At 39.8% G+C, this 12,147-nt stretch overlaps 1 protein-coding gene across 5 annotated transcripts in view; it reads left to right on the forward strand.

Annotated features, from left to right (window-relative positions):
* PRKAB2 (protein kinase AMP-activated non-catalytic subunit beta 2) overlaps positions 1–11,848 on the forward strand; it is a 19,789-nt gene extending 7,941 nt beyond the window's left edge. For 3 of the 5 annotated variants that reach the window (XM_037733694.1, XM_017515204.2, XM_017515206.2), the window contains 4 exons: positions 3,875–4,008; positions 4,970–5,038; positions 6,120–6,156; positions 7,351–11,848. In XM_037733694.1, coding sequence (XP_037589622.1) covers positions 3,875–4,008; positions 4,970–5,038; positions 6,120–6,156; positions 7,351–7,583 — 473 coding nt within the window. In that variant the 3' untranslated portion in view covers positions 7,584–11,848. The remainder of the gene's footprint in view (positions 1–3,874; positions 4,009–4,969; positions 5,039–6,119; positions 6,157–7,350) is intronic. The other 2 variants (XM_037733695.1, XM_017515205.2) reach the window with 1 other exon arrangement.
* Positions 11,849–12,147: the final 299 nt, after the last annotated feature.

Raw genomic sequence — 12,147 nt, forward strand, 5'->3', positions numbered from 1 at the left:
GGGGGGGGAGAGAGAGAGATTGATTGAGAGATTGAGATTGAGATTTCTCCTGTAAGTTTAGGTCTTTTCTTTGCTGCAAACACCCACACACATACACTAACAAAAGTCTCATGGTATAATGTTTACCTTATTACATGTGATATACTCCATTTGCTACATTATCTTTTATAACTCACTAATGGGCTACAGCCCATAGTTTGAAAAGCTATTTCTAGTGATATTTCAGGTTTTCCACTGACCTTCGACGATATTACCCAGCAGAGGTGATACACGTCGGTAGTTTGTCCCATGTGCCCCATCTTAATCCTGCCGGTTTGAGAGCTCAGTTAGCGGTTTCATGATTTTTATGAGGCCCTAAAAGTGTGAAAGAAAAAAAAAAGGGTTAAAAAAAACAAAAAATGAACCACAGCCTGGGCAATATGGCAAGACCCATCTCTACATAAAATTTTTAAAAATTAGCTGAGTGTAGTGGCACATGCCTGTGGTCCCAACAACTTGGGAGGCAGAGGTTGGGAGGATTGTTTAAGCCTAGGAGGTTGAGGCTACAGCGAACCATGTTTAAGCCTCCGCACTCCAGCCTGGGCAACAGAGCGCGGTCCCGCCTCAAAAACAAGACGCCCCCATCCCCAACAACAGTTGTGTTGTAGATAATTGAAATTTTGTAAGTTTTTAGTTAGAAAAAAAGTCTTTGGTAGAGGAAAAGGTCTTTACACGTTTGTTTCCTCTAATATTATTTGATCCAAGACCTTCATCTCTACTTAAAATTGCTATAGTATCAGACAGTGTTTTGCTAACCACACCTGTAGTTACCATTTTGTTACTTTATAATAAGAGCTGAGACTATCTAAAGAATTGTGCACTGTATTGCCAGTGAGCACATTTCTCTCTTGTGAGTTAAAGCCTGCCTCTGCTACTAACTAGTTTTGCCATCATGAACAAATCTCTCAACCTTTTCATTCTGAGTTTCTTCACAGTAAAACCAGGGACTTAAACTCTCGGTGATCTCAGCTGAGTAGGCACAGTACCTTAAGTGGAACATATTTGAATCTCAAGGGAGAAGGCTGGTTTTTGCTGTTTCTAAAAGAAATTATTGGCTGGGCACAGTGGTTCACGCTTGTAATCCCAGCACTTTGGGAGGCTGAGGTGGGTGGATCACCTCAGGTCAGGAGTTCAAGACCAATCTGGCCAACATGGCGAAACCCTGTCTCTACTAAAAATACAAAAATTAGCCAGGTTTGGTGGTGCGTGCCTCTAATCCCAGCTATTCCGGAGGCTGAGGCGAGAGAATCACTTGAAGCTGGGAGACAGAGGTTGCAGTGAGCCAAGATGGCGCCACTTTGCTCTAGCCTGGGCAACAGAGTGAGACTTTGTCTCAAAAAAAAAAAAAGAAAAAGAAAAAAGAATTATCAATAGTGTGATAATCTGTTGAGGAAAGTTTTTAAAAAATTTTTTCATCATATAAGCTCAGAAGGTTAAACTGGACATTATTTTTGACTGGTGGGATAATAATTTAAAAGGGTTTAAAAATGCTGAATTAGATTATGAGAACACTTGTGACTAATTTGTGTATTGCATGATTCTGGCAAAGTAACCAATAAATAATAGACATGTAATCATAATTATGTATAGAGAAGACGTAACATACTTTTGATATTTCCCTCCTTTCCCTAATTTCCCAATCTACTGAGGTAATGCTTATAATCCATTTTGTACTAGGAATCTGCAGATAATGGATTTTAGTGTGCACTCATTTACTCTCTAGCCATGTATGTAACTTTAGGCAAATAACCAATTTGTATTTTTTTTTTTTCTGATGAAAAGGCAATAAAAACTATTCTATGTACTTCCCAGGGGTATTTTGTGAATCATGTGATGAAATAACAAAGTACAATACTTTGAAGTTTCAAGTTCTATATATTTTTAAGATATTATTTATTGTCAGAGTATTACTTTTACTTTTTTTCCTTTTGCCTTACATGTATTTTTTTATTTTTTAGTTGACACATAACAATTGTACATATTTATGAAATACAGTGTGATGTTTCAGTACATTTATATGATATATAATGATCAAGTCAGGGTAATGATCATATTCATTATCTCACAGATTCATCATTTCTTTGTGGTGATAACGTTCAAAATCCTTTCTTCCAGCTATTTTATTTTGTTACATTATTGTTACTTGTATTCAGTCTCTTGTGCAATGGAACACTGGAACTTAGTTCTTACAATGAATTCTCACCTCTGTAATCCCAGCACCTTGGGAGACCAAAGTGGGAGGATCACCTGAGCCCAGGGGTTTGAGACCAGCCTGGGCAACATAGTGAGACCCTGTTTCTACCAAAATAAATTTGCCGGGCATGGTAGCACATGCCTTTAGTGCCAGCTACTCTGAAGGCTGAGGTGGGAGGATTGCTTGAGCCCAGGAGGTCAAGGCTGTAATGAGCCGTGATCAAGCCACTGCACTCCAGCCTAGGCGGCAGAGCAAGACTCTGTCTCAAAAAAGAAACAGTAACATTTAAATAAAAGATATTGTCATAATATAGTTCTCATCATTTTTGTATATTCTATTCTCATCTGCATACTTTTTTCATTTTTTTGAGATGTAATTTATACATGATAAGATTCACTCTTAAAGTGTACAACTCAGTAATTTTTAATAGATTCAGAGTTGTGTGATTATCACGACTATCCAGTTTCAGAGCATTTTTATCCCTCACATAACAAACCCTGTACCCATTAACAGTCACATCCCATTCCCTCTTCCTCTCAGTCTCTGGCAACCACAAATCTACTTGCTGTCTTATGGGTTGGCCTGTTCTGGACATTTCATATCAGTGGAATCCTACAGTATGTGGTCTTTTGTGACTGGTTTCTTAGACTTAGCATGTTTTCAGGGTTCATCCATGTTGTAGCCGTGTATCAGTACTTTGCTCTTTTTTTTAATGGCTGAAAAAGGTCCATTGTATGGACATACTGTTCATCCATTCATTAGTTGATAGACACCTTGATTGTCTCCACTTTTTGGCATTATAAATAATATTATGAACACTGGTGTACAAGTTTTTGTGTAGACATATGTTTTCATTTCTTTTGGGTATATACCCAAGTGTATAATTCCTGGGTCATATGGTAACTTTATGTTGAACTATTTGAGGAACTACCAAGCTATTTTCCAAACTGGCTACACTGCTTTACATTCCTACTAGTAGTGGGGATAGCATGAGTCTTCCAGTTTCTCCATTCCTTTGCTGACACTTGTTATTGTCTGCTGTTTGATTTTAGCCATCCTTGTGAGTATGAAGTGGTAGGATTATTGTGGTTTAATTTGCATTTCCCTAATGACGGTTTTATACATTTTGTCATTGTTGCAATCATTGTTGTGTCCGTAGTCGTAGGAGTTTATAAGCTTGTTGTTTGGCTGGAAAAAAGAAAAAAAATCTAATCTTTTCACATTGTCTGAAAGTTACAAGGCATCTTCACATCCATTACCTAATTTGATTTCCTCAAAAACATCATGAAATAAGGCAAAGATTATTTTTATTTTGTGAAGAAACTGACCTTTGTGGAGGGATTCTTCCGAGGTCCTACAATTGAGAAAAGGAGTAGCTCTTCCCCGAGCCTGGGTCTTTGACTCTTCATCTCTTTGTCTGTCTCCCAAATCATGTTGCCATGTTGAGGAGCTCCATGGTTTACGTCCAGGGGACTCAGATTTTTCCTCTGGTTACCTTACAGCTGTAGATCCAACAGGTCACAGGTTTGTGATCCAGGACTTCTACCATATTTAATGTTAGGTGCCATGTATTGATAGCTTTTTCCATGCATTCTTGCTAATTCTCCAACTATTTCTCATATTTGGGTAAATATCTTTCAGACCTTTCCAGCTCACCTCCAGGGCCTTATGGTCAAGAAATGTATGTGTTTCGATCTGAGGAAAGATTCAAATCTCCTCCTATCCTTCCTCCTCATCTACTTCAAGTTATTCTTAACAAAGACACTAATATTTCTGTGAGTATGCTGAGTATTACTGGGGGATCTAGGGGTCTATGACCATTTGGACCAAAGTTCAGTAATCTTAGAGGTTAGGATTATTACAGAGGTGTGTTGAGATTATGAATCATACACATATCAATAACAATACAGATTTCCTTTTTCCAGTGCTGAGTCAGAGCTTCTTCAGGGACTGACATAAAAATGTGTAGTTGTCTCCTCATCATAATCTAATCAGGATAAGAGCTATAGACTTCTGTTTGAACATAACATGAAGGAGTAGTTACCATTTGGGGATGTACAATAGAATTATAAAACCTTTTTTTTTTTTTTTTTTTTTTTTTTGGAGACCGAGTTTTGCTCTGTCACCCAGGCTGGAGTGTGGTGGTGTGATCTCAGCTCCCTGCAACCTCTGCCTCCCAGGTTCAAGTGATTCTCCGGCCTCAGCCAAGCAAGTAGCTGGGATTACAGGTGCCCGCCACCAGGCCCAGCTAATTTTTGTATTTTTAGAAGAGACAGGGTTTCACCATGTTGGCCAGGCTGGTCTTGAACTCCTGACCTCATGATCTACCCACCTCAGCCTCCCAAAGTGTTGGGATTATAGGCGTGAGCCACTGTGCCCTGCCAAAAGTTTTTTTGTATATAATTTATATCCCTATTCAATCTACTTGATTCCTGCTATGATTATTTGCCTTGTAACACAAGTCTTCCTTGTGTGTTGTGGGCAAGGCTTTTATTTTAGCTCTCTTAAGGAAGAGAGATGCTGAAGCTTAGGATTTCTGCCCTGGACTGATAATTTTTCTAATTTTCTGTAATAGGATTGTATCAATGATACATACTGGAGAGGGTACATTATTAAAAAGAGATAACACATTCTAGATTAAATTTCTCAACATCCCAAAGAGCTCTGAGGAAGAGTAAGCTGTTTGGTTTGTCTGTGCATTAATTTCATTTAGTAATTTTTTTCCCTTTCTCTTAGTGTGACCCAGCCTTACTCCCTGAGCCCAACCATGTTATGCTGAACCATCTCTATGCGTTGTCTATTAAGGTAAGTGGTAACCCTGACTCTACATAGGGCTCCCTGGAACGAGAGGACAAGGGCAACATACGTTCTCAGTGGTTACTTTCTCTGCTGTTTCGCTGAAGCTGGAGCTGGTAGTAATGATCAAATTATGGAAGAACTCTCTTTTTTTAATCACTAGGTTGTTTTAAAATCTCAGTCTCTGTGATTTGGCTGGTTGTATTGCCCTCTGATAGGAGTTTTTTGCTGCCCAGTTACTTTTTGGGTGACTAGAATCTTTATACCAGCTACTTAAGTTTGAGTTCATAGTACAGGATTTCATCTGCAGAAAAAACAGGTTTAGCTTCCAGTTCAAAGAATGCTTTGAATGTGGTATTGAGGCTCTCACTTTTTTACAGGTAGAATTGAGCTACTTTCGGGTACCCCATTCATATATGCTTAGGGGCTTACATGTCTCCTAAACACGAGGTAATGGAGAAATGTGACCAGATTTGCCTGGTCCCCTTTAAATCTAGAGTCCTCCTTGGTTTTTCTGCTGCTTTAGAGTCTGAGTTGAAAATAGCCATTCTATTCTGTCTTGTTATGTCTTTGTGGTTTGGCTATTGGAATAAAGTTATATAGCTCTGTGCTTATCAAACTAGGCTATCATCAGAGTCTCCTGGGCTTCTCCTGTAAAAGTACAGATTCAACAGTTCCATTCCCAGAGGTTCTGAATAAGTGCACCCAGGATGGGCCCTAGTAAAANTACAGATTCAACAGTTCCATTCCCAGAGGTTCTGAATAAGTGCACCCAGGATGGGCCCTAGTAAAAGTACAGATTCAACAGTTCCATTCCTAGAGGTTCTGAGTAAGTGCATCCAGGATGGGTCCTAGTAAAAATACAGATTCAACAGTTCCATTCCTAGAGATTCTGAATAAGTGCACCCAGGATGGGCCCTAGTTATTTTTTTAAGCTGCTTTTACTTCTTGGATGTGTAGCTGGATTTTGGAAATCACGGATACAGCTAACAAATTATGTGGTACTACGTAACACTTAAAAATATATTATTGAATTTAATTTTTATAATAATCTGTGAGATATGTATTATTTTTAACCCCTGTTTTATAGATAAAGAAACTAAGGCTCAGAGAAGGTCAAATTGCCAGTAAGTACCAGAGGCAGGACTGAGGTCCAGCCCTCCATGCTGACTTCATGTTCTTTCCTGTATTATCATCATGCCAGGTCTTTCCAAGATGGTCTTTCTCACCTGGTCCTCATTTCCACAAAACCTGTGGAAGTGTCGAGTGAATTTTTTACCTGCCTTGCTTCTGTCATAGTTAGGCTTTAGTTAGTCAACATGATTGATTCTGGAATATTATCATGTTAGTCAACATGATTCTGGAATGTTAACCCGAGAAGCGTTCATTGTGGATAATACAGCCTGGGGGGAGGTGGAAGGACACACTGGTTCTAAATTGGATTTGCTTGGGTTATTTGGGATCTGACGGATTTTGCCTCCTGTAACTGCTTTTTGGATGTCATTTAATATGCATAGGCTTGCCACCTCCTCCTGTGGCACATCAGTAGTCTGTAACACAGCCTGGGAAATGGTGCCTCTTGCTCTCTTCATACTGGTTCTGACTCAGGTGAAGGTGTTGATTATTGTGGCTCAGCTTGGTTCTGACCCATTCCTGATTCTCTCAGATTGTTTAGGTGGTTTGGAATTGATCCATTGGATTGAGTGTCCTTCTGAAGAGGATTTTGGTGTTTACTTTGTTCAAAGATAGAGGGGGATTCTTAGGTTCCCTCTAAATCAGAGAGGACTTTTTGAATTATCCCCGGGATTAAATGGAAATTAGACCTGCTTTGGGACTTGGGAATTGTTTTTCAGAAGGATTGTTTCTTTTTTTCTCTTTGTCTTTACGACTTTCTTCTAGATATGGATGCCAGGATATTTCTTTCTTTCTTTTCCTTGCTAGTTTAAAGCCCAATATTAGAATTTAAAGTAGGGAAGGGAGCAAGGTAGGAGACTAATATTTCTTCAGCACTTAAATGTCAGCAACTGTGCCAGATGTTGTCATGTAATCAGCAGAGGCACGTTAATGGTAGGTATTATCTTTTGCAACAATGAGATAAAAAGACTTAGACACACTAAGTAGATTACCCAAGGCCACAAGTAGAATAATCATAGGAATCAGATTGGAACTGAAACTGATTTGACTCCAAAGCCAATCTTCTTCTCTTATATCAAACTGTCTCTGTTAAAAGTGAGTGACTGTGAAGGACTGAAGGCTTTGAAAGAGCTACCTACTACTGTCTTAGCTAATGAATTAGCTGCGTGTGTTTCTTTTCCTTGCAGGACAGTGTGATGGTCCTCAGCGCAACCCATCGCTACAAGAAGAAGTATGTTACTACTCTGCTATACAAGCCCATCTGAAGGGATCCCTTCTTGCCTTCAAGGATTCAGGAGAAGCATCTCCCTTGCCTTTCTGGACTGAACCAGTCTTACCTGAGACTGGAAGGCTGATTTGCTTTGAGGCTGATATGTGTGTTTCAGAGCCTCTGAGTAGGATGCTCTGCTTTTGCATTTGATTGCAGATGAGAGCTTTATGAGTTCACGGAATTTATTTTAAGAAAAAAATATATAAACATATGAGAAGAAGGTACATGAAAGCCTCCTAGCCCCAGCTAGAAGTATTATCTCTGCCTGTGGGTTTTCACCAAGACCTATTTGGGAGCGCTGCAGGAATAATTATATAGGAAGCTTTTTTCCTAAAATGAAAGAACAGCAGACTCTTAGGATCCTTGCTAGGCGGAGGTTCTATCACTGCTACCTTGGCTCTCCAAGGAATGGGCTTGTGCTAGACAGCTGCCCTACTTACCGCTGCCCCATCGCAAGGGCAGTTTTTCTTGCATGGGTTCTCTGTATTCCCAGAGTATGTGGCACAGTCTGTGTTGTTGGTATGATACCAGATGCCTCACAAGAACCCTTTCCTCTCATTTCACATTCTTCCTTTAACAGCCTCCCGTACCTGACCCCTCTCTAACACAAAACTCACTGGGTAAGCGACTTTTTATGGCACCTGACCCACCCCGGAGACGAGGGCTGCCAGAAGGTCTTTTCAGCCCAGCACAGGCCCAGGCCACCTGGTAGTGCTTGCTTTAACTTCTGAAGAAAATATATCTCAGCATTCTAAGACAGGCAGAATGCAGAACATCTGCTTTTTTGTTTGAGTTTGGTGCCAAGGCTGAGGCTGTATTGGCAAATTCCCAAAAGTCTTCCCACTTGGCCTGGCCCTACTTCTGTCTTTTCCCTCTCAGCACACACTTCTGAAAGTAGGAGTGAAACCAGGGAGTACTTTCATGTCTTTCATCCTTGAAAGATTATGTGCTTGCATTTTTTTTTTTTTTAATTTAAAAATGCCTTTTCATTGGTCTTAAGAGACTGCATTGGAGAATTTCAGGCTTTTGATAAATGCTTCTTCAAATTCTCTTCTCTAGTCTAGCCCTCCGTGGTCTTAGATTAATATGGCCAACCATATACACATCACTAAACACTGCTTTAGATAAACTGCTCAGGTTCATTTAACTCCTTGAACTTGATGCACCTAACAGGTTCCCTCATTTTAAAGATTTGCTAGGCCAAGAAACAAGAAAGTATTCTTATTATATTCCCAATCATGAAAAGCATCATGCTTTGCACCAAGTGTTAACAAGATCATTTTGTTCCCCGGCCTCTTCTTTTTAAAGGTGTTTGATGATGAAGTGGGGTCACTGATTTCCATTTGTGAACTGAAAAATATTCAATCGACTTTTGGGGTTCAGAGATAAAATATTTTTGCCCAAGTGGCTGGGGCTCTTCCGTTTTACAGATAAGAAGGCAAATATTCAGCACTAAAGGAGGCTAAACTGTTGATGAATGAGAGACTCCCTGACCGCTCAGATGAGCCTAGCCACACTGAAAGCGCACCTCCAGGTCAGGTTAGCTACCTCCTGTCTCCCATGCAAAGCAGACAACACAGTTGTCTTTGGGCCTGTAGACCTCTTGGGTTCCAGGTGTGATAGAGTAAGCTATGGGGTTGTTGTTTTGCTGGGATGCAAATAACTAAATGCTTTGGTGGTTAATTTCTAAGAGCAAATACTACTTTAGCCATCCGAGGCCACCTTCTGCAGCAAAAGGCTTTTGTGGAGAACATTTTATGGTCCCAAACACTTTTTGAATAGTGTGCCATTTAAAAATCCAGTCCAGAGCCTATTACAAAACTCTCAGGATTTACCGTCTTCAGTTGTACTAGAATTTTGTTTTTATCCAATACCCATTAAATAAGTGGGCCACTTAGGAAGACTCAAAATCTTGGTTGTTACATGAAATTTGTTATATTCATATTTCTTGTAAACAGTATCAAAATGTAATATCTATGTGTTCATGTGTGAAAATTTTTACTTCACACAGGTTTATCAGTAGAGTGGGGCAGGAAAAGAGATCTCTTCAATTTCTCTCAGGCCCAAGGCTTTTGTGAAATGGGTCGGCCTCCAGTGACAGAGGGTTTGGTGCTAGTGACCTTCAGATCTTTCTATCTGGAAATGTGCAGAGGGTGTCAGTTTCCCATGTTCTGAGGTAACTCTCAGCCAGATGTGAAATGGGAGCATACCAGCTGGCATAGAAGGGAATGGGTAGGAGGAACTGGGTGGTGACTCCTCCAGCCCTGTCCCTTTTCCATACGGCTGATATATCTCATGGTTCTGAGAGGCCTTGTCTCACTCTGCCTGGAAGAGGGAGGGAGAGAAGGAAGTAACCGAAAGTACTACTCATTCCTCCTTGTATATTGATTAAAGGGATAATTAATTTTATGCAGGAGAGAGTTTGACAGATTTTGAAAATGACTAAAGGCAAAAAAAATCTTTTTTAGCCTTTATTTTGCCTGTTGGAATTTTACAGAGTCAAAGTAGGCAGAACAAGAAAATAGCTCTTCACAGGGGCTGACCCTTAAAGAACTGCAGCATGGTTTTGGAATTGTGGGGAAGAGAAGAGGGTCCGAGCTGAGGAGTAATGATAGGAGAATAAAGGCTTGAATAACGTAGAACAGAAATGTCCTCTTTGAAACAGAAATTAAATCAGACACCACACGGTGGTGTCCTTGGATCTCACCGTACAGAATCAGTGTATAACCAACTTCCCTTTCCTCTCTATTCTGCTTTAAGCTCATGTGTCCGGCAGACTTTACCAGTGTGTCAGACGTTACCTAAAACACATGGGTTAGTCATGCTGCTGGTACAGAGAAATTCCACAGCATGATTATTAGCCTCCCTTAAGGTTGGAATTGGATGGGATTTAACCATTCTGGGCAACACCCCTGAAGGGCATACCTGACCTCAGTAGTGTTGGCTTTTTAAACGTATGCTTGTATGGTGGAGAGACTTTGTAAAAGAAGAATCCAAGAGAAGTTTGTGAGAATCCTACAAACCCAGGCCCATTCACTTTGTTCCGGTTCTTTCTTGTCTCTTGTAGATCTAATGGGTCTGGGATAAAAACTTTGAAAAGTGGCAGTATTCCGTGTATGCTGTTAAAATGAAGTTAAGTTTGGAAAGAAGTGATACCTCTAGACTGGGTTTATATTAATCTGGGATATAAATGAAGAAGACATACTAATAGAATTCCCTGCTTTTAATTGGGGAAATAGGGCTTTAATAATTTTGACCTCGACTAAAAATGATATGCAATAGTCTATGTTTGTGTGTGTTTGAAATTCATTCTGTTCTCAGAGATTTCTACATTCTCACATTCTAGTGTTTGGGGCATGGGCTTAACAGCAGATGTACAATGTATTCCTGCATTATTCCGATTCATCCTTAAAGCCCAGTTTTTGCTGTCTTCTACCAGGGCTGCTGATTCCAGTTACCCGTGGCACGGAGGACCTGGGAAGGTAGCAACTAGGGTCTTTCAAAACTCTTTGGATCTAAGCGTTTGTCTCTCCTTAAGTGCCAACCACAATTGGAGATGGAAGGACTGTGATCTCTGCAATGAACCCAGACTTGTAGAGTAAAAAGCCAAATCTTTTTTTAAATTATAAGAAAGAAGAAAAAAACAGAAAAACTCAAGTCTATTACTTATAGAGCCCAATTCTTAGCAATGGAATCCTGGGATTCCAGTTTGGGCTTTGTCTTGATTTGCTTTCCTCAATTGTGCTTCGAAATGAATAAGCTTTATTACAAATTAATTTTTTATTAATTTCAATATTAATTGGAGTTAACTTGAATTAATTGTATGTAGCACAGCACTTCTGCAGTAAGACGGGTGTGAAATACTAAACACTATGGATTTTGTAGGTGTCAGGTTAAATGGTCAACGGATACCTACATTAAGTAATATATTAGGTATTGGTGATCTTACTTCTTTTCTGTTCCCCTCCACAAAACACTTACCCAACCCAGCTTGTGGTTTGGGACAGCCGAAGCTCACTGCTGTTGGTCAGTCCTAATCTCTGCGTGGGTCTCACATATCAGACTTGTTTGAATTTTGGTAAATTGGAGCATGCTGATTGGTATTACATGGCAGCATTTCAAATGAGTGCAGCTCTGTGTCTGTCAGAAAGGAGAGCTACGACTATAATTCGAAGGGAGTTAAATATGTGAGTCCTCTTTTAAATGGTGCTTTTTGTAACCTTTAATGCTGAGGTACAGAGCTGCTTTTCAATATTTCATATAGGAGTGGAATACAGGAGTGGATTTTAAAGCTGCTCTCCGAGTGTAATTTGTCACCGGACTCTAACACACCTGGAAATTATATGACATGACACATACAGAAATGTTGTGGGTTTTTTCCATAAAACTTTAATAAAATTATTATACAGCAATAATATTTGAGTTATTTATTGATGATGGATTATATTATCAATGTCAGTTTGTCTTGGTGTCTCAGGGCCTAAATAATGTGAATTGCAAAACAACACATTTGAAAGAGAGAAATCTTAGATGTAGGGGACACAAATGATGTCCTTCTACCTATCACTTTTTCTCTTTTTGTTTCAGGCTCTGCCAACATTAACTGTAGGAATGCAGACATAGTCAGTGATCGGTTTTCAGCATTTTCTCTGAGCTGGTTGCACGTTTAGCTATCATCCTGTACTGGATAAGCTGAGCTCTCAGACCAGTGATT

This window comes from Cebus imitator, unplaced genomic scaffold (genome assembly GCF_001604975.1).
Source record: "Cebus imitator isolate Cc_AM_T3 unplaced genomic scaffold, Cebus_imitator-1.0 Scaffold543, whole genome shotgun sequence".
Classification (NCBI taxonomy): Eukaryota; Metazoa; Chordata; class Mammalia; order Primates; family Cebidae; genus Cebus; species Cebus imitator.